This window comes from Mustelus asterias, chromosome 13 (genome assembly GCF_964213995.1).
Source record: "Mustelus asterias chromosome 13, sMusAst1.hap1.1, whole genome shotgun sequence".
Classification (NCBI taxonomy): Eukaryota; Metazoa; Chordata; class Chondrichthyes; order Carcharhiniformes; family Triakidae; genus Mustelus; species Mustelus asterias.
The window spans coordinates 5,974,373-5,997,442 of NC_135813.1; the positions used below are offsets into that span (position 1 = coordinate 5,974,373).

The window sequence follows — 23,070 nt, forward strand, 5'->3', positions numbered from 1 at the left end:
TGTCGGGATTCTATGATTAAGAGTAATTCCTATGTTCCTATCTTAGCACTGCTGCCCCTCAGCGCCAGGGACTTGGGTTCGATTCCCGGCTTGGGTCACTGTCTGTGCGGAGTTTGCATGTTCTCCCTGTGTCTGCGTAGGTTTCCTCCGGGTGCTCCGGTTTCCTCCCACAGTCCCAAAGATGTGCAGGTTAGAATAATTAGCCATGGTAAATGTCTGGGGTTATGGGGATTGGGCGGGGGAGTAGACCTGGACAAGATGCCCTGACAGAGAGCCAGTGCAGCCTCGATGGGCCGAATGGCCTCCTCCTGCACTGTAGGGATTCTATGAGTCACAAAGTGACAATATTGCAGTGGGAGTTGATCAGGAATCGGTATCGAGTGAGCCAGATTCAGGTGGTGAAGCTGATGTGGTTGTGAGGGAGGTGCCGGCGTTAATATTCGTAATTGGACTCAGTTCACCGACGGTACTCACTGAAACGTTGGAGTTGGAGGAAGGAGCAAACTGATTAAATATGGAACCCGTATGAACTTAGAAATACTGCAATTGGATGGGAAGCAGCAAGGATGAGATTGCACTGAACCACCCAGTCACAGTACCAATCACAACCAAAGAAACGCTCTGAAGGGAGAGAGGAGAGTGGCAAAGTTCTTCAACTTAACGCATTTCATAGAAATCACAGAATCATAGAATCCCTACGGTACAGAAGGAGGCCATTTTGGCCCATCGAGTCTGCACTGACAGCAATCCCACCTAGGTCCTATCCCTGCAATCCCACGCCGCATTCATCTGGCTAAATCCCCGACACTAAGGGGTAATCTAGCACGGCCAACCAACCTAACCCGCACATCTTCGGACTGTGAGAGGAAACCGGAGGAAACCCACGCAGACACGGGGAGAATGCGCAGACTCCGCACAGACAGTGACCCAAGCCGGGAATCGAACCCGGGTCCCTGACACTGTGAGGCAGCAGTGCTAACCACTGTGCCACCGTGACGCCCTATATGCCTTTGGAAGGCATAATCAAAATTGAGGAGATTGCTATTGTTTTAAAAGTAAAGTTATTTATTTGTCACAAGTGGGCTTACATTAACGCTGCAATGAGGTTACTGTGAAAATCCCCTATTCGCCACACTCCGGCGCCTGTTCGTGTCAATGCACCCTAACCCGCACATCTTTGGACTATGGGAGGAAACCGGAGCACCCGGAGGAAACCCACGAGGAGAACGTGCAAACTCCACACAATGACCCAAGGAATCGAACCCAGGTCCCTGGTGCTGTGAGGCAGCAGTGCCAACCACTGTTACTCGGATGCTACCGGGGCTTGATGGTTTGTGTTATAAGGAGAGGCTGGATAGACTGGGACTTTTTTCCCTGGAGCGTAGGCGACTTAGTGGTGATCTTATAGAGGTTTATAAAATAATGAGGGGCTTAAATCAGATGGTCAACAGCTTTTCCCAAAGTTAGGGGAGTCTAAAACTAGAGGGCATAGGTTTAAGGTGAGAGGGGAGAGATACAAAAGGGTCCAGAGGGGCAATTTTTTCACACAGAGGGTGGTGAGTGTCTGGAACGAGCTGCTAGAGGTAGTAGTAGAGGCGGGTACAATGTTGTTTTCTAAAATAATTTGGACAGTGACATGAGTAAGATGGGTATAGAGGGATATGGGCCAAATGTGGGCAATTGGGATTAGCTTAGTGGTTAAAAAAAAGGGGGACATGGATAAGTTGGGCCGAAGGGCCTGTTTCCATGCTGTAAACCTCTATGACTCTGTGACAGTGGCAATGATAGTTGCCTCGTGAAAAATATTCAGGACGTTTGGATCCAGAAATATATCACAGTTAACTTTTAGGACTGGGAATTAACATCAACAGTCAGTTGTCGCAGGCAGTTGTGGGTTGCAGGTGTGGTTTGATGGGTTGTACTGACAGTTTACGGCAGTGCATCTTGTAGATGGCACTCACCGCTGCCACTGTCCACCAGTCGTGGAGGGATTGAATGTTGAATGTGGTGGATAGGGTGCTAATCAAACACGTTGCTTTGTCCTGAGTGGTGTCAAGCTTCTTGAGTGCTATTGAAGTTGTACTCATTAAGGTATTTGAAGAGTATTCCATCACATTGCTGTTGTGTGCCTGGTAGATGGCAAACAGGCTTTGGGGAGTCAGGAGTGACTAACTCTCACCGCAGAGTTCCCTGCCTCTGATTTATCCTTGTAGCCACTGTATTTATCATAAAATCACACAGAGCAGAAGAGGCCCTTCAGCCCATCGAGTCTGTACTGACATATTAGAAACACCTAATCCCACCTGCCAGCACTTAGAATCATTGAATCATACAATTCCTGCAGTGCAGAAGGAAGCCATTCGGCCCATCGAGTCTGCACCGTCAACAATCCCACCCAGGCCCTATCCCGTAACCCCTCATACTTACCCCTCTAACCTATGCATCTCGGGACACTAAGGGGCAATTTAACATGGCTAATCAACCTAACCCGCACATCTTTGGACTGTGGGAGGAAACCGGAGCACCCGGAGGAAACCCACGCAGACACAGGGGGAACATGCAGATTCCGCACAGATAGTGACCCAAGACAGGAATCGAACCCAGGTCCCTGGAGCTGTGAAGCAGCAGTGCTAACCACTGTGCCATCATGCCGCCCCTGGTAGATTGGACCATATATGGCTGGTCCAGTTGTGTCATCATCAACGAACATCCACACTCCTGACCTTATGATGGAAGGTAGGTCATTGATGAAGCAGCTGAAGATGGTTGGGCCGAGAACATCACCCTGAGGAACTCCTGTAGCGATGTCCTGGGACTGAGATGATTGGTTTCCAAAAATCATAACCACCTTTCTTGTGCCCAGTATAACAACAGTCCATCATGAGGACAATGACGTCCATTTTGATCGCTGCCATTGGACTTTTGAATGGACCTACCTTGCATTAAGTTGATCTTTCTCTACATCCTAGCTATGACTGTAACACTACATTCTGCACTCTCTCCTTTCCTTCTCTATGAACAGTATGCTTTGTCTGTATAGCGCGCAAGAAACAATATTTTTCACTGTACGTTAATACATGTGACAATAATAAATCAAATCAAATCAAAATCAAAATATATGCAGGATTAGAGGAAAAAGGGGCGGTGGGGGGTGGGGGGGGGGAGGGGGGAACGGGGGAATGGGAAGGGGTAAGTTGCTGGGCAGAGAGCTGAATTGTGCTGTAACCGTTCTAAGATTCTATGAAAAGTCAGTCCAAAACAAATCGACAACTTGAAGACTTGCACTCAAAGACTCGGTTCGAACGCGCAACTGTGAAAGAATGTTAAGACATACTCACTCCCATGGAAGAAAAAAACAAGTTGGCTGGAGGTGAAAATCTCTACCCAACAATGCACAATATTCAGTTCAGTTTATATTAGACCATCATCTCCCACATAAGGTCTGAGCACAGTAAAAGTAGTTTGAAAAATATTCCATAAATTGTCTTTTAAAAATCACATCATAAAAGTCACGGAATTTTCCAACGCCGATGCAGAACATCCTTTATACAATGGCAGACATCATCTGCAAATGTAAACTTCTTCTGAAATGGCATCTCCAGATGTCTTTCTGCACTTCCAGTGACATCAGTTTATGTGCAATCGTTTGTAAGTCATTTCCTTTTTATCTCCTGAGCTAAAACTCTTTCATTTTCCAGCTAATGCTGGGATAATGAGAGCGCTTCTGTCAGTGACACGATAGAGGCAAGAGGACCAGGGGAAAGGACCCGTCTGCCACCACTGGCCAGTATCCGTCCAGGAGTTCCCAAATGGCTGCCAAGTGGCAGAGAGCGGCACGGTAGCACAGTGGTTAGCACTGCTGCTTCACAGCACCAGGGTCCCGGGTTCAATTCCCGGCTCGGGTCACTGTCTGTGTGGAGTTTGCACATTCTCCTCGTGTCTGCGTGGGTTTCCTCCGGGTGCTCCGGTTTCCTCCCACAGTCCAAAGATGTGCGGGTTAGGTTGATTGGCCAGGTTAAAAATTGCCCCTTAGAGTCCTGGGATGTGTAGGTTAGAGGGATTAGCGGGTAAATATGTGGGGGTAGGGCCTGGGTGGGATTGTGGTCGGTGCAGACTCGATGGGCCGAATGGCCTCCTTCTGCACTGTAGGGTTTCTATGATTCTATGAGAATGGTCTGTCCCACTATGGGGTTAGTTGGATATAAATTGGGAGGTTCATCAAAGGGGTTTGACAAAAGGAAAATGTAGATGAAGAGGCTGGTTTGCGTGATGGATTGGGCTACAGTCACGACCTTTTGTAGTTTCTTGTGGTGTTGGTCAGAGCAGGAGCCATACCAAGCTGTGATACAACCAGAAAGGATGCTTTCTATGGCGCATCTGTAAAAGTTGGAGTGAATCGTAGCTGACATGCCAAATTTCCTTAGTCTTCTGAGAACGTAGAGGCGTTGGTGGGGCTTTCTTAACTATAGTGTCGGCATTGGGGGGGCCAGGCCAGGTTGTTGGTGATCTGGACATCTAAAAACTTGAAGCTCTCGACCATTTCTACTTCGTCCCCGTTGATGTAGACAGGGACATGTTCTCCACTACGCTTCCTGAAGTGGATGACAATCTCCTTCGTTTTGCTGACATTGAGGGAGAGATTATTGTCATCCCGCCAGTTCACCAGATTCTCTCTCTGTGAAACAGGAGCAGCGGCCATGCCAACCTGAGCTGAAACACTCAAGCAGAGATTGCCATGGTGAAGGCAAAATACTGCAGATGCTGGCATCTGAAACAAAAACAGAAAATGCTGGAGAAACTCAGCCGGTCTGGCAGCGTCTGCGGAGAGAGAATAGAGCCAACGTTTTGAGTCAGGGACATCCAGATTGGAAACGTTGGCTCTATTCTCTCCCCACAGACGCTGCCAGACCTGTTGGGTTTCCGTAGGTTGTCATGTTTTGTCTGCCCCATGTTACCCAGTTGGCAGAACATGTTTATAACACGTCTCTTTGTACCCTTATTCCTTTATTCTGTGACTCTACAAACACCTACGATGCTATTGGCCGTTTTTAAGACGGGTTTATTCAACCGCATTCATTTCGGAGATGTACAATCTGCTGAACTTTGAACTTAGAACAAGAGGTGCGCCGGAATTCTCTGGCCATTCACGCCCCACTGCAGCTGGCAGCGAGAACGGAGAATTTAGCCCTCAGTCAAATCTCCGGGGAATCCCGGCTGCGGGTGAGGCTGAAGAACTCCGGGTAAAGTTGAAGGTGTCGGGGTAGAATTTAATCCCTGTCGGTGTGCCTGACCCAGAAAAACATTAAATAACGTGTGATGACATCATCGCGTACTCGCGCGATATTTTGGTCGCTGGCCGCAGGCGTGGAACAGAAGCGCGCCCACCAACGATTACACTGCTTGTCGAGGGGATTTAATCCGCAACTGACCAAGAATTCACCTGCCCCGCGCAATTTCAAACCCGCCGCAAGGGAAACATGGCCAGATGAGCCAACCGGCCAATAGCGGAACTGAGCAGATCTGGATGAGAACAAAGAACAGTACAGCACAGGAACAGGCCCTTCGGCCCTCCAATCCTGTACCGATCATGATGCCTGCCTAAACTAAAACCGTATGCACTAATGGAGTCCGTATCCTTCCATTCCCATCCTATTCATGTATTCATCTAGTTGCCCCTTAAATGCCGCTATCGTACCTGCTCCCACCACCTCCCCGGGCAGTGCGTTCCAGACATTCACCTCCCTCTGTGTAAAAAACTTGCCTCGCACATCTCCTTTAAACTTTTCCCCACGCACCTTAAACCTATGTCCCCGAGTACTTGACTTTTCTACCCTAGGAAAGAGCATCTGACTATCCACTCTGTCCATGCCACTCATAATCTTGTAAACCTCTATCAGGTTGCCCTTCAATCTCCAATATTTCCAGTGAGAACAAACCGGGTTTATCCAACCTCTCCTCATAGCTAATACCCTCCAGACCAGGCAACATCCTGGCAAACCTCTTCTGTACCCTCTCCAAAGCATCCACATCCTTCTGGTATTGTAGTGACCAGAATTGTACACAATATTTCAAATGAGGCCTAACTAAGTTCTGTGCAGCTGCAGCATGACCTGCCAATTTTTATACTCAACATCCTGACTGATGAAGGCAAGCATGCCGTATGTCTTCTTGACTACCTTATCCATCTGTGTTGCCACTTTCAGTGATCGGTGGACATGTACGCCTAGATCTCTCTGCCTGTCAATACTGCTCAGGGTTCTACCATTTACTGTATAATTCCTACATGCATTGGACCTTCCAAAATGCATCATCTCACACTTGTCCGGATTGAACTCCAAATTGAGAAGTTGGGAAGTAAAAAGTTTATTTATCAGTGTCATAAGTAGGCTTACATTCACACTGCAATGAAGTTACTGTGAAAATCCCCTAGTTGCCACACTCCGGCACCTGTTTGGGTACACTGAGGGAGAATTTAGTATGGCCAATGCACCTAACCAGCACATCTTTCAGACTTTGGGAGCAAACCAGAGCACCCAGAGGAAACCCACGCAGACACGGGGAGAAAGTGCAAACTCCGCACAGACAGTGACCCAAGCCGGGAATCGAACTTGGGTCCCTGGCGTTGTGAGGCAGCAGTGCTAACCACTGTGCCACCGTGCCGCCCATTCAGATTCAGGGAGTGTGTTGAGGTGGTGTTTAGGGGGATTTGAGAGGGTAGTTTCTGTATTGGTCTCAGCACTGTGAGAAGCTCTTGGGGCATTTGCTGTCCTCTTGCTGGCCACCGGAACTCCCCTCCCACCCACTGTGTCTCCATTCTGGCCAAACTGTGAGCAGTGATATCTCTGTGGCCTCTTCATTGGACACGGTACCCACCTTGCCCCCGCCAACCTCGCCAACCCCGCTGGCCCAATGTGGCCATGATTTACGCTGGCTCCCATCGTCATATCAATCCAGCATTAGCCAACTGACCAGGAGTCAACCGAAGCCACTGATCTTCCCTGCCGCGGCAGAATCCATCAACAAGTTCAAAAAGCTGCTTGGCACCCGAGAATCAACAGCCCATTTTACACTCTGCCGGTTCACCCGAAATGACTTCATCTCTTGAGTCCAGGTTACACGCTTCAGCTGGAATTTTACCGCCTTGCCCTCCCCGGAATCGGCGAGGCTCACAGACCGGAATTCTCTGTTGGCCTCGGGCAGGATTTTATGAGCCTCGCCCGAGCGAGGTCACAAAATCCCACCCTTAGGGTGGAATTTTCCCATCCCGTCCGCCACGGGAATGGTAGCGGGCGGGACACGGACCATGCAAGGGTCTGTTGACCTCAGGCGGGATTTTCCGGTCTTGGGGCGAGCGCGGCTGGAAAATCCCACCCTTGGCGTGATTTCTGTGGAGCAGAATGTGTTGTGTTTTACTGTGCCCGCACAAGGCACATTTTTGCACACACGGACAATGGTGTAACAATATTTAAACCATGACCATTAAGTCTCTGTCCTGGATGAGAAGGTCAAACTGGATAATAACCACGGTGGAGCAGGTGGCATTGCAATCGGTGAGAATTCCACCCCAGATAATTCACAAACAGGAGGTATTCTGTGACCATTATCATCTTTAAAGTCTTTTTGCATGTTAGAATCCCCACGAACAAACACTTGAAGAAAGCACAAAGTGTTCCAAAGTTTAATTTCCATTCCCTCGCCTCAGATCCAAGCACAGATGTAAAACATTTCATTCCTATAATGCAAAAAAATCCCGATCCATTCATTGCATTCCAAACCTTCAATTCCCATTCCACCGTAATCCCCTTCCAAGAAAAACATTTATTAGCAAATGCAAGTGTGTCTTTGCACAGTTTTACTTTTGGAACTCATAAAAAATGTCTCGCTTTCTTATTGGAACTCTCCTCCTTACAAAGGCTACTCTGTAAAATATGTTCTACGTACACTAATGTTTTATATCAGCCTATCTCCAGTCCCCGTGGTTTTGTTTATAAAGGAAGGCAGCCACTGGTTTGCAAATGTTAAAATAGTGAGTCACTCAGCCTCACACTCAATGTCAACACACGCATAGATTATAATTAACTGAGTACTATTACATCATACTGGGAGCCTCCGGAACTTGTCTAAGAATTATAACTAGTGACAGGCAACTTGTAAAGTGTGGAGGTCAGAAGTGTGGTGGAACACTCTCCGACTGAGTCCATTTCCAATGCCACTCAAGAAGTTTGTCATCGTCCAAGACAAAACAGCCCACTTGGTCAGCACCCCATTCACCACCATAAACATTTACTCTCTCCATATAAAGGCACAATCTACAAGATGCGTCGCAGCAACTCACCAAGGCTCCTTTGACAGCATCTTCCGAACCTGTGAATTCTACCATCTAGGGGGACAAGGGCAGCAGATACATGGGAACACCAGCACCTGCAAGTTCCCCTCTAAGTCACTCACCATCCTGGCTTGGAAATATATCATTGTTCCTTCACTGTTCCAATAAGAAAGCAAGACATTTTTATGAGTTCCTTCACTGTCGCTGGGTCAAAATCCTCAAACTCCCTCCTTAACATCGCATAGACTGCAGCAGTTTAAGAATCATAGAATCCCTACATTGCAGAAGGAGGCCATTTGGCCCATCGAGCCTGCAATGGCCCAAAGAGCATTTTACCCAGGCCTTATCCTTGTAACACTATGCATTCACCCTACTAATCCCCCTAACCAACACACCTTTGGACACCAAGCAAGGGACAATTTAGCATGGTCAGTCCACCTAACCCGCACATCTTTGGACTGTGGGAGGAAACCGGAACACCCGGAGGAAACCCACACAGACACGGGGAGAACGTGCAAACTCCACACAGACAGCGACCCGAGGCCGGGAATTGAACCCGGGTCCCTGGCGCCGTGAAGCAGCCGTGCTAACCACTGTGCCGCCCGTCACTTTCCCGAGGGCAATCAGGGATAGGCAATGAATGCTGGCCTTGTTATCAACACTCACGTCCCACGAAAGCATTAAAAGAATTGGTGCAGCTATCTCAATATTGTTCTTTCAATACATTGGCAATTTAAAAGGTGCATGGAGTGTCTATAACAAGGTGTGAGACAATCGTGGAGCTCTTTGAAATGATAAAAGATATGTAGCTGAATATTGATTATTATATTTTCCCTTTCCACTTCCATTTCTCCGTCTCTTTCTTGTTTTATGTTTGAATTCCCGTCCCTCACTGTCTCGCACTTTCAGGTAAAACAGCTAAGAAAAATGGAGAAAATCTTTACCGGCCTACCCATCTTGCCCCTCTTCCCAGCTTCTCCTGGCATGCCCTGAAAAACAAAGAGGGAAAAAGAAACACACACATTAGACCGTTGCAAAGTGGAAAACTTTGTTCAGCTGAATCTCCAACTTCACCCGATAAACGATTATCATTGCATGGTTACTTAGAAACCTTGGAAACTAGAAGCAGGAGGAGGCCGTTCGGCCCTTTGAAGCTGCTCCACCATTCATTTTGATCATGGCTGTTCATCAAATTCAATATCCTAATCGCTCCTTCCCTCCCATATCCCTTGATCCCTTTAGCCCCAAGAGCTATATCTAATTTCTTCTTGAAATCACACAACGTTTTGGCCTCAACTACATTCTGTGGTAGTGAATTCCCCACATTCACCACCCTCCGGGTGAAGAAATTTCTCCTCACCTCAGTTCTAAAAGGTTTATCCTTATCCTCAAACTATGACCCCTAGTTCTGGACTTCCCCACCATTGGGAACATTCTTTCTGAATCTACCCTGTCTAACCCTGTTGGGGATTTATAAGTGTCTTCGAGATAGAAACATAGAAACTAGAAGGAGGAGGCCATTGGGCCCTTTTTGCCTGCTCTCCATTCACCTTGATCATGGCTGATCATCGAATTCAATATCCTGATCCCCCCTTTCCCCCATATCCCTCGATCCCTTTAGCCCCAAGAGCGATATCTAATTTCTTCTTGAAATCAAACATTTTGGCCTCAACTACATTCTGTGGGAGTGAATTCCACACATTCACCACCCTCCGGATGAAGAAATTTCTCCTCACCTCAGCTCTAAAAGGTTTATCCTTATCCTCAAACTATGACCCCTAGTTCTGGACTCCCCCACTGTCAGGAACATTCTTTCTGAATCTACCCTGTCTAATCCTGTTAAAATTTTATAAGTTTATCACGAAACAGACTCCACTTCTGCCTAGAAGGATGTGAAGGCACTGCTTGATATTACAGGCAGAGTGCGCTGTGAGATTACGCTCTTTGATCAGACAATTAGGAGCATCAACCGTCTCTTAAAACCTGTCCTAACCAAAAGCGTTTAACGGTAGCTTATATCCATGGAGGCTGAAATCTTCCGTCCTCGTCCGCGGCTGGGATTTTCCGGTTCCGCAGAGGGTGAGTGGAGTTTTGGCTGGAACGCCAAATTTTCCGTTCCCGCTTACCAAGGGTCCCGTAACGGACAAGACCGGAAAATCTCCTCTCTACTTTCAGTTATTATCAGCTTTTTTTCTATTCATCAATCACGGTTCAGTTCACGCAAGGCGATGGCCTAGTGGTATTATCGCTAGACTATTAATCCAGAAACTCAGCTAATGTTCTGGGGACACGGGTTCGAATCCCGCCACGGCAGATGGCGGAATTTGAATTCAATAAAAAATGTCTGGAATTAAGAATCTACTGATGATTATGAAACCATTGTGGATTGTTGGAAAATCCTATATGGTTTGTTAATGCCCTTCAGGGAAGGAAATCTGCCGTCCTTACCCGGTCTGGCCTACACGTGACTCCAGAGCCACTGCAATGTGGTTGACTCTCAACTGCCCTCTGAACAAGGGCAATAAATGCTGGCCCAGCCAGCGACGCCCATGTCCCACACATAAGAACTAGGAGCAGGAGTAGACTATCTGGTCCCTCGAGCCTGCTTCACCATTCAATAAGATCATGGCTGATCTTTTTGTGGACTCAGCTCCACTTACCCGCCCGCTTGCCATAACCCTTAATTCCTTTACTGTTCAAAAATGTATCTATCCTTGCCTTAAAAACATTCAATGAGGTAGCCTCAACTGCTTCATTGGGCAGGGAATTCCACAGATTCACAACCCTTTGTGTGAAGAAGTTCCTCCTCAACTCAGTCCTAAATCTGCTTCCCCTTATTTTGAGGCTATGCCCCCTAGTTCTAGTTTCACCAGCCAGTGGAAACAACTTCCCTGCTTCTATCTTATCTATTCCCTTCATAATCTTATATGTTTCTATAAGATCTCCCTCATTCTTCTATTTAAAAAAAATCCCGTCCGTAGAGTTTTGCAGGACAAAGGAGGCCCTTCAGCCCATTTAATGCATTAAAAAGTCAAGGTGCTTTACATGAGTATTGTCAAAAATAATGACATTGAACCGTGAAGGGTAGATTTAGGCAGCTGAGCCAATGGTAGGTTTTAAAGAGCATCTTAAAGGAGAAAAACAAGGTGGGGAGGTGGAAGGTGGGCATTCGAGAGCTTGGCACCTGGGCACGTGAAGGCCTGGTCTACAATAATGGAGCATTTAAAGTTTGAGATGCACGTAAGGCCAGAATTAGAGGGACAGAGATATTCAGGAAGAGAAATTAAATGCATCGTAAAAGATGTGCAAGTTAACCAAATTCTCAGCAAAAATTTAGTCAGTCGGGGAGGCAATGGTATTGTTCTTCGACTATTAATCCAGAAACACGGCTAATGTTCTGGGGACCCAGGTTCAAATCTCGCCACGGCAGATGGTGGAATTTGAATTCAATAAAAAATATCTGGAATTAAGAATCTACTGATGACCATGAAACCATTGTCGATTGACGGAAAAACCCAGCTGATTCACTAATGTCCTTGTGGGAAGGACGGCACGGTGACGCAGTGGTTAGTGCTGCTGCCTCACACCAGGGTTCGATTCCTGCCTCGGGTCATTGTCTGTGTGGAGTTTGCACATTCTCCCCGGTTAGGTTGATTGGCCGTGCTAAATTGATCCTTAGTGTCAGGGTCGTTAGCAGGGTAAATATGTGGGGTTACGAGAATATGGCCTGGTTGGGATTGTGGTCGGTGCAGACCCGATGGGCCGAATGGCCTGCTTCTGCACTGTAGGGATTCTATGAAATCTGCCGTCCTTACCTGCTCTGGCCTACATGTGACTCCAGAGCCACAGCAATGTGGTTGACTCTCAAACTGACTCCAAGGGCTAGTAGGGATGGGCAATAAATGCTGGCCAGCCAGCGACGCCCATGTCCTACGAATGAATAAAAAAAGTCATACTAATCTGCATTAGACGCAGCATTGAAGCCAACATCAACAGTCTGATAAATGAACTTGCCTGGCCTGAGAAGGTGGCTGACTTGTACACTGGACAATTGGGAAACACTGAGATACAAAGATGCATTTGCGCTTTTTGAATAAAGGGATTTTAATTAAGATTGTCGTCAATTAATGTCAGTCAGACCACAATGATAATGTTAAAATGATGGGTTAAGTAACAAACTTATGCTTCAATGAGAAATATATTGCTGTAAACCCTGGGGACTGGGTAAAGTATTATACAGTGCTTGTAAGAACACCAATGAAATATTAGTATCATATTTCAGAACTTTCCACCCATCCAAGAGAATTCCTTAGCTTATCTTTCCAGCAAACTCCCAGAATGTTGAATATAACAGTCGCCAGATGCACGCTCCTTGAGAACAATAAAGACAAATTATGTTTCCACGAGGAATTTGGGACAAGCATCTGGAAACAAACCAAAGTGCGGTTGTGTCGTGGAACCTCTTGGTTGACTAATGTGTATCCACTGAGATTACTCCACTGATGTGCATGTTTTCTGTAACAATAAGCAATTCCTTTGGCGCGAACTAAATCAGAGTTTGTTTGCATGTTTTAGTCGTGTTGGAGGAACAGTCTGTCATCCTATCCAGCACTTTTCGATTAGATTATTTTTCAAAAATCTTTTTTTGTTTATTTATTAGTGTCACAAGTAGGCTTACATTAACACCTCAGTGAAGTTACTGTGAAATTCCCCTCGTCGCCACACTCCGGCGCCTGTTCGGGCACACTGAGGGAGCCAATGCCACTAACCAGCACGTCTTTCGGACTGTGGGAGGAAGCCGGAGCACCCGGAGGAAACCCACCGTCCCACCGTGCCTCTGTCACATTATTGTGAAAAGGACAGAGGGGCACGGGGAAGGGTGCAGAGAATACTTGCGAGGATGATACCGGAAAGATGTGCTTATTCATACAAGACAAAGATTGACAGCCTTTGTCTCCTCTCTCTCGAGAAAGGAAAGGTTGAGCGGTCATAAAGTCATAGACGTTTACAGCATGGAAACAGGCCCTTCGGCCCAACTTGTCCATGCTGCCCACGGGGAGAACCTGCAGACTCCACACAGACAGTGACCCAAGCTGGGAATTGAACCTGGGTCCCTGGCGCTGTGAGTCCATAGAATCTATAGAACCCCTACAGTGCAGGAGGAGGCCATTCGGCCCATCGCATCTGCACCGACCACAATCCCACCCAGCTCCTACCCCTGCAGCCTCACATATTTACCCTGCTAGCCCTCCTGACACTAAGGGGCAATTTAGCATGGCCAATCAGCCTGAGCTGCACTTCTTTGGACTGTGGGAGGAAACTGGAGCACCCGGAGGAAACGAACGCAGACTCGGGGAGAATGTGCAAACTCCACACAGACAGTCACCCGAGGCTGGGAATCGAACCCGGGTCCCTGGCGCTGTGAGGCAGCCGTGCTAGGCGCTGTGCCATCATGCCGCCCAGACTGTGGGCAATCTGTGACCCAACTCTATTTGGGGGGTTGGATACCACTGTTCACCATTTGCATGAATGATTTATACTTTGTACGCAAAAAATAAAATTTCTAAATTTGCGGATGACAAACTTGGCAGGGATTATCACTACCGAGGAAGACTGAGATATTACAGGAGGATATGAATAAACTTGCAGGGTAGGCAAATACTTGGCAAATGAGGCTCAACACACAGTGAGGTAGCACATCTTGGCAGGAAGAATAGCGAGGTCACATTACTTGCTGGGTGCAAATCTAGGTGGGGTGGAGGAACAAAGGAATCTTAGAATACAATTAAAGCAGACACTTGTGCTGCAGGTTAACAGGGCTATAAACAAAGGCAAACCAAGCACTGGGCTTTATGTCGATCGGGATAGAATTGAAATGTTAGGGGAAGTTATTCTGATCCTGCATTAAACTTTCGCTAGATCACACAGAATACTGCGTACATTCCTAAAGTTCAAAGTTTTAAGTTTACGTTTTTAGAGATTAAAGTTTTTAAGTTTATTTATTAGTTTTAAAGCTTAAAGTTTATTTATTAGTGTCACAAGTAGGCTTACATTAACACTGCAATGAAGTTACTGTGAAAATCCTGGTGCCTGTTCTTTCTATTCATTCGTGGGGCATGGGTGTCGCTGGCTGGGCCAGCATTTATTGCCCATCCCTAGTTGCCCAAGGGCAGTTGAGAATCAACCACATTGCTGTGGCTCTGGAGTCACATGCAGGCCAGACCGGGTAAGGACGGCAGATTTCCTTCCCTAAAGAACATTAGTGAACCAGATGGATTTTTCCGACAATCGACAATGGTTTCATGGTCATCAGTAGATTCTTAATTCCAGATATTTTTTTATTGAGTTCAAATTCCACCATCTGCTGTGGCGGGATTCGAACCCAGGTCCCCAGAACATTAGCTGAGTTTCTGGGTTAATAGTCTCGCCGATAATATCACTAGGCCATTGCCTCAGGTACACTGAGGGAGGATTTAGCATGTCCAATGCGTTTAACCAGCATGCCTTTCGGACTGCGGGAGGAAACCGGAGCACCCGGAGGAAACCCACGCAGACACGGGGAGAGCGTGCAAACTCCAGTGATCCAAGCTGGGAATCGAACCCGGGTCCCTGGCGCTGTGAGGCAGCAGTGCTAACCACTGTGCCACTGTCACATTATTGTGAAAAGGATAGAGGGGCACGGGAAGGGGTGCAGAGAATATTTACGAGGATATTACCAGAAAGGTGAGCTGATGCATACAGGATTGACATCCTGGGTCTCTTCTCCCTCGCAAAAGAGAAGGTTGAGAGGTGACCGAACAGAGGACGAGAAGGTTTAGATAGGGTGGATACAGAGAGGTTATTTTCCTCTTGTGGAGAGGAACAGGGCCGGAGACCATCGATAGTCACCAAGAAATCCACCAGGGGAATTGAGAAGAAATCTCTTTACTCAGAGAGTGGTGAGAAACGCTGAACACTACCGCAGGGAGAGGTTGGAATGAACAGCTTGGATACATTTAGGGGGAAGCTAAGCATATGAGGGAGAAGGGAATGATGAATACTACGGTAGTTGAGATGAGGGAAGATTGGACAAGACTTGTGTGGAGCATAAACACTGGCATGGACTGGTTGGGCCGAATGGCCTGTTTCTGTGCCATAGATCTTGCATAATCCTGTGTAATCTGTCTTGCAGCTAGCAGACAGTAAGTTTCACCCTAATGAGAACATGAACACGGTGGCACAGTGGTTAGCACTGCTGCCTCACAGCGCCAGGGACCTGGGTTCGATTCCCGGCTTGGGTCACAGTCTGTGTGGAGTTTGCACGTTCTCCCCGTGTCTGCGTGGGTTTCCTCCGGGTGCTCCGGTTTCCTCCCACACTCCAAAGGTGAGCAGGTTAGGTGGATTGGCCACGCTAAATTGCCCCTTAGTGTCCCGCGATGTGTAGGTTAGAGGGATTAGCCAATGCACAGGGCAATGGGGACAGGACGGGGGAGAGGGCCGGGATAAGATACTCTGTCAGACAGTTGGTGCAGACTCGATGGACAAAATGGCCTCCTTCTGCACTGTAGGGATTCTATGATGACTTGCCTGCCTGAGTCCAGCAAATGTGATCAATTCTCAGCTCAGCTGCTTGGAGAAAACTTCACCAGGTAAGAGGGTAATAGACACCCTACAGTGCAGAAGGAGGCCATTCAGCCCATCGAGTCTGCACCGACCACAATCCCACCCAGGCCCTAACCCCACATATTTTACCCGCTAATCCCTCTAACCTACACATCCCAGGATTCTAAGGGGCAATTTTTAACCTGGCCAATCAACCTAACCCGCACATCTTTGGACTGTGGGAGGAAACCGGAGCACCCGGAGGAAACCCACGCAGACACGAGGAGAATGTGCAAACTCCACACAGACAGTGACCCGAGCTGGGAATCGAACCCGGGACCCTAGAGCTGTGAAGCAGCAGTGCTAACCACTGTGCTACCGTGCCGCCTTGGAATACACCTTGGAAGAATCAAGGATCGGGCAGGATTTTCTGGACATCGGGATCAATGGCTGCCACATTCCCCACGACGGGTCCCGCAATGGTGGGGGCAGAAATATCTCCGTGCTCGGCCTTATCTCTGGCGGGAAGGCAGTGGAGTAATTTGATGGCCTAGTGGTATTGTCAGTGGGCTAGTAATCCAGAGACACAGAGTAATACTCTGGGGACCGGGGTTCGAATCCCACCATAGCAGATGGTGAAATTGGAGTGGAATAAAATCTAGAATTAAAAGTCTACTGGTGACCATGAAACCATTGTCGATTGTCATTAAAATCCACCTGGTTCACTAATGTCCTTTCGGGAAGGAAATCTGGCGTCCTTACCTGGTCTGGCCTACATGTGATTCTAGATCCACAGCAATGTGGTTGACTCTCAACTGCCCTCTGAAATGGCCTGGCAAGTCTTGCAGTTCAAGGGCAATTAGGGATGGGCAATAGATGCTGGCCCAGCCAGCGACACCCACATTCCATGGATGAACAAAAAAAAGTCATGATACACAGAGGGCCCGACACAGATACTATTTGCTTTCCCAGTTAGACAATGGTTCAATCACTATTCAATGCATCAAAAGACAAGAACACCAAGTAAATGTTAAATTAAGATGGGGGTCTGGAAATTCCGCTCCACTCCCAGGAATATGGGAGGGAATATACATCCTGCGCCCAAACTGAAGCCCAGACATTGGACATCATCAGAATGAAGCTGGCATGTTAGGAGGAGGCTTGCCAAGTGCAGAGGACAAAAGATTGGGTCTTTGATGGTGATTCCAGAGACACATCAAGGCTTTTGGGAGGGTTCGCTGCCCTGGGAGGGAAGAAGGTCAGCCTCTAATTGGTTCGATTGTTGATCTAGTTGATTCGGCTGATTCTGGAGTTGAGAGGGTTGGCCTATGAGGAGAGGCTGAGTAGACTGGGGCTATACTCATTGGAATTCAGAAGAATGAGGGGCGATCTTATAGAAACACATAAAATTATGAAGAGAATAGATAAGATAGAAGCAGTGCGGTTGTTTCCACTGGCGGGTGAAACTAGAACTAGGGGCATAGCCTCAAAATAAGGGGAAGCAGATTTAGGACTGAGTTGAGGAGGAACTTCTTCACACAAAGGGTTGTGAATCTGTGGAATTCCCTGCCCAGTGAAACAGTCGAGGCTACCTCATTGAATGTTTTTAAGGCAAGGATAGATAAATTTTTGAACAGTAAAGGAATTAAGGGTTATGGCAAGCGGGCGGGTAAGTGGAGCTGAGTCCACAAAAAGATCAGCCATGATCTTATTGAATGGTGGAGCAGGCTCGAGGGGCCAGATGGCCTACTCCTGCTCCTAGTTCTTATGTTCTTATTATATTCTTATGTTCTATTCTCCAGTTGCGAAGGTAGAGTGTTATGTTGGCAAGAGGGGTTACGCAGTTGAGATACTGGGTCATGGGTTCAGACTGCCTGGGATTGGGGCAGGCTCAGGGATCTTGGGAATGGGAAGCTGGAGGTCGGATAGAGGTCGGGAGAGGGGATTTCTGGGGAGAGGTTTGAGTGACTGGGTGCAGGGGCATTCCAGAGGGCGGCTGAATGTGGGGAATGCTCCTTCTCCTCCCATCACGCCGGGTAAACAATTTAACTTTATGCTGTTAGTGGCGGGTATGGGCTGCCTCGGAATAAACACAACTTGCCGTGCGGACTTCCAGCAGAAGCTAGACTTGGATATTCACACATGCAAAGAGCCGAATGCTTGCTTCAAGTTTGGATAAAGGACCCATCTTATCCTCACTCGACATGGCAGGTGTGAGCGGGTCTGGTTGTCGAAAGCAGCATTCCACCCTAGCTGATGCCCACAGATACATGTCAGATCCCAATGGCACACTTGACACTTGTTCTGCCAGTTTGAACTCGGCAGCCAGGCTCCAGGGCTGTCGTGGCTTTGTCACTTGGCGAAGCTGGGTAGGAAGGTTCCTCACATCTAGGACAGGTTAGCTTTCAACCTTTTACTTCTGAATACATTGGAGCAGTGGCCCCTCCCAAATCTCGGGAAACACAAGGCCTCACGGGCCACGGACTTGCCCCCATTTTCCAGATGAGACCCTGTGGAAGGGCTCCTCCCCCCCCACTTCCCGGATGGGACATGGTGTAAGGGCGATGTTTGTCACCTGCACCTCAGAGCTTTCCACCATTTCCTGCATAATTCCCGCTCGGAACTGGGCTTCAATGAGGCCTGGGAGTCAAAACAATAGTAGGCCTCATTTGTGGAGCTGGAGGGGGGAGAGCTTGTAACTCGTACGACCGCTCACCCACCAAACCCCTTCCTGTCATACAAATCCCCAGCCTGATGTGGGGCGGCACGGTGGCACAGTGGTTAGCACTGCTGCCTCACAGCGCCAGGGACCCGGGTTCAATTCCCGGCTTGGGTCACTGCGCGGAGTTTGCACGTTCTCCCTGGCTGGGATTTTATGACCTCGCACGGGTGAGGCTGGTAAAAGCCCGCTCGAGGCCAACAAGAATGACCTTCTGCAAGCCTTGTCCGCCAATGAATTGGCGGTAAAATTTTGGCAACTGTGTCTGCGTGGGTTTCCTCCGGGTGCTCTGGTTTCCTCCCACACTCCAAAGATGTGCAGGTTAGTTTGATTGGCCGTGCTAAATTGTACCTTCGTGTCAGGGGGACTAGCAGGGTAAATATATGGGGTTACGGGAATAGGGCCTGGGTGGGATTGCGGTCGGTGCAGACTCGATGGGCTGAATGGCCTCCTTCTGCACTGTAGGGATTCTATGATTCTATCCTCTGATATATAGCAATGATTACCAAGGAGTTAAGCCCATTAAAGTCTGAATAACTTCTACTACTGTGCAGCGAGTAAGAATCAATGTTGCGTTACCACGTGGGCAGAAGCTTCACTTCGATGAGCTGAGTGGAATATATTTAGTTGGAGTCACGGTGACCCTGATGCGTGTGTGTGTGTGTGATCATCCCACTTCCATCCCTAAAACTTTTATTAAAGGGCCTCAGGTCAGTCTGTGCCCCAGAAGACGGGAATCAAGCTGCTGACCGATGGGGAAAATATGCTGACGTTTCATTTACGTTTCCCCGTGGAAGGGATTCATACATTAACGTGAGGTGAATTTTTTATTTTAAAGCCCAGGCAAAGAAGGGGGATTTTCTTTCTGTGCTGAATTGCAAGCTGAGTAAATAACTTTGTTTAGTTTATACTTTCCCATAAATGTGTGACTGTGCTGAAACATTTACAGCTCACAAAAAATGGGAGCAATATGTCTCAAAGACAAAGTACTATTGCGACATTTTTGGTTCCATTGCAGCCCCATTTCATAGAATCATAGAATCCCCACAGTACAGAAGGAGGCCATTCGGCCCATTGAGTCCGTGCCACACACAATCCCACTCAGGCCCTATTCCCGTAACCCCATGCATTTACCCTTGCTAGTCCCCCTGACACCAAGGGGCAATTTAGCCTGGCCAATCCGCCCAACCCGCACATCTTTGGAGTGTGGGAGGAAACCGGAGCACCCGGAGGAAACCCACGCAGACACGGGGAGAACGTGCAGACTCCGCACAGACAGCGACCCGAGACTGGAATTGAACCCGGGTCCCTGGCGCTGTGAGGCAGCAGTGCAAACTGATGCACCATCAATTGAGCAAAGACTAGTTTGTATGCAAGAACAAATAGGCTTTTATTAGCAAAAGACTTGGAGCACACCCATGCCGATGAATTGGTCCAGACTGAGGCAGGGGGGTGGGGAGCAGTCGCCTTTATACCTGGACCAGGGAGGGGTGAGGAGTCTCGGGTAGGGCCGGCAGGGATGTGTCCAGGCATGTCACATATACAGGTAATAAGCTAACAGTGGTTTACCACACAAACCCCCTTTGTAGATCAGCGTGTCAGTGAGAATATGGGGGCAGGATTTTTAGCCACTGATGCGGGTGGGCACAGAGGCAGCTGGATGTAAAGATTCATGTGGGCCACACGCGGTCAGTGTGTCAATTTGCCCGCATCATTTACGGGAAGGCAGTAGCGTGGTGATATTGTCACTGGACTAGTAACCCAGGGACCCAGCATTTTGCTCTGGGGACCCGGATTCGAATCCCACCACAGCAGATGGGAAAGATTGAATTCAGTAAATATCTGGAATTAAGAATCTACTGATGATCTTGAAACCATTGTCAATTGTCGAAAAAAACCCATCTTGTTCACTAATGTCCTTTAGGGAAGGAAATCTGCCGTCCTTATCCGGTCTGGCCTACCCGTGACTCCAGATTCTTTCAAAAGTACCTGGATGAGCACTTGGCACGTCATAACATTCAAGGCCATGGGCCAAGTGTTGGTAAACGGGATTAGGTGGGAGGTCAGGTGTTTCTAATGTGTCGGTGCAGACTCGATGGGCAGAAGGGCCTCTTCTGCACTGTATGATTCTATGATTCTGGGATTAACTGGGAACCAATTTAGGTCAGTGTGATTGGGAAACAGGATTTGACACAAAAGTTAAGGCATGGACAGCAGAGTTTCGGATGACCTGAAGTCTACAGAGAGTAGAATGTGGGAGAACAGCGGGAGTGTGTTGGGTTAGTCCGTTTTGGAGGTAACAAAGGCGTGGGTGTGAATTTCACCAGCTGATGAACTGAAACATGGGCTAATTTGGGCAAAGTTACAGGGGTGGAAATGGGCTGCCTTAGTGTTGCGGAAATGAGGTCGAAAGCTTATGTCTTCCTGCTCCCCAACGTGCTGGTAAGAGTTTCCACCGACACTAACCAAGAAACTGACATGGCAGATACCACGGTGAAAATCCAAATTGTGGAGAAAGGAGCCAATCTGCTGGTAAATGCAACCAGGGGAATATTACAGGGCGGTTTCTATTTAGAAAGTGCTTGTTGTACATGAACACTGCTTCCTCCTGCTCTTTATCCAGAGAGTGAATGTTGGATATATTGTGACGGGACTGCGCCTTTAAGAAATGTATTTTACTCATGTCCCTTTGCAGGATTTTGTCGGCACTGTGTTGTCTGCAGCCGGTGTCCTCTAATCGTTACTGAACCAATATAATGGACATCACGATGCTTTTAATCTGGCCTAATGCAGTGTCCTGGGGTTTAATGGACCTTTGGGGATTGCTGAGTGGAACTCGATTTGGGGACGATTGACAGGTCAGGTGATGCTATTTTTTTCAGAGCATTCCAAGTTTATAGTTTCGCTTCTCAGTTGCTACTAGAAGCCGGTGGAAGAAGGCAGTGTCTCTGTTTCTCTCTCTCTCTCTCCAGAGGCTTATTGAAAACTCCCTGGACTGGGAATTGATCCAACTCCCTGGACTCAGAGAATTGATCCAACATTCAAAGGACCAAATCGCAGCAGGGGTTAAAAAGCTGAAGATTCAGCATCACGTGAGCATACTTGCTTCTGTGCCAAGTCTGAAGAAGGGTGTATGCCTGCGGGATGATGTTTAACTTGGAACAACAGAGGTAGCTAGCTGTTAGGAGTTCATAGAAGAATCATAGAAATCCTAAGAGGGAAAACGCTGGAAAATCTCAGCAGGTGTGGCAGCATCTGTAAGGAAATGCTCTCCTTACTCTGTTTACAGATGCTGCCAGACCTGCTGAGATTTTCCAGCGTTTTCTCTTTTGGTTTCAGATTCCAGCATCCGCAGTAATTTGCTTTTAATCATAGATGTGCAGAAGGAGGCCATTCGGCCCATCGAGTCTGCACCGACAACAATCCCACCCAGGCCCTATCCCCATAATCCCACATATTTACCCCTCTAATCCCTCTAACCTTTGTATCCCGGGACACTAAGGGACAATTTGGCATGGCCAATGCACCTAACCAGCACATCTTTGGACCGTGGGAGGAAACCGGAGTTATACTGTGTCGTGTTTAAATCTTGTAATTGGTAAAAGTTATGCTCATTCTTTCTGTGATATTTTAACTGCATTCTTAAATAAGCTTTGGTTGATAAAGGATATATTCACCCACTGGCGGGTGAAACTAGAACTAGGGGGCATGGCCTCAAAATAAGGGGGACAGATTTAGGACTGAGTTGAGGAGGAACTTCTTCACACAAAGGGTTGTGAATCTGTGGAATTCCCTGCCCAGTGAAGCAGTTGAGGCTACCTCATTGAATGTTTTTAAGGCAAGGATAGATAAATTTTTGAACAGTAAAGGAATTAAGGGTTATGGTGAGCGGGCGGGTAAGTGGAGCTGAGTCCACAAAAAGATCAGCCATGATCTTATTGAATGGTGGAGCAGGCTCGAGGGGCCAGGTGGCCTACTCCTGCTCCAAGTTCTTATGTTCTTATAAAAGCTCCCTAGTGGGTCACTTGAATCATACTTGAATCATACCTGGAGTGAAACACCTTATGTTCACCCTAATGCTAAAATCAAATGTTGGCAAACTTCATAAAAAGCCTTGGAGTTTCTGGCCTGGGTCTTAACAATATGCAGTAAGAGTTTTAACAACACCAGGTTAAAGTCCAACAGACCTGTTGGACTTTAACCTGGTGTTGTTAAAACTCTTACTGCGTTTACCCCAGTCCAACGCCGGCATCTCCACATCTTAACAATATATACAGGATACATAGTGAAATAAAGACTTACTTGCTTTCCGTCTGCTCCTGGAAGACCCAGTAACCCTCGTGGGCCTATGAAGCCCTGCAGAAAGAGGAGAGAAGTGCCATCAGTAGATCTTGTCGAACCTCAGGGATGTCAATGCGTTATGTGGCTCCATCGATGCAGCGAG

The 23,070-nt window shown here is 47.7% G+C and overlaps 1 protein-coding gene across 1 annotated transcript in view; it reads right to left on the reverse strand.

Moving 5' to 3' along the window:
- col27a1b (collagen, type XXVII, alpha 1b) overlaps positions 1-23,070 on the reverse strand; it is a 610,967-nt gene that overhangs the window by 383,056 nt on the left and 204,841 nt on the right. Inside the window, exons 16-17 of the mRNA XM_078227545.1 lie at positions 22,929-22,982; positions 9,271-9,315 (exon numbers count right to left, since the gene is read on the reverse strand). Coding sequence (XP_078083671.1) covers positions 9,271-9,315; positions 22,929-22,982 — 99 coding nt within the window. The remainder of the gene's footprint in view (positions 1-9,270; positions 9,316-22,928; positions 22,983-23,070) is intronic.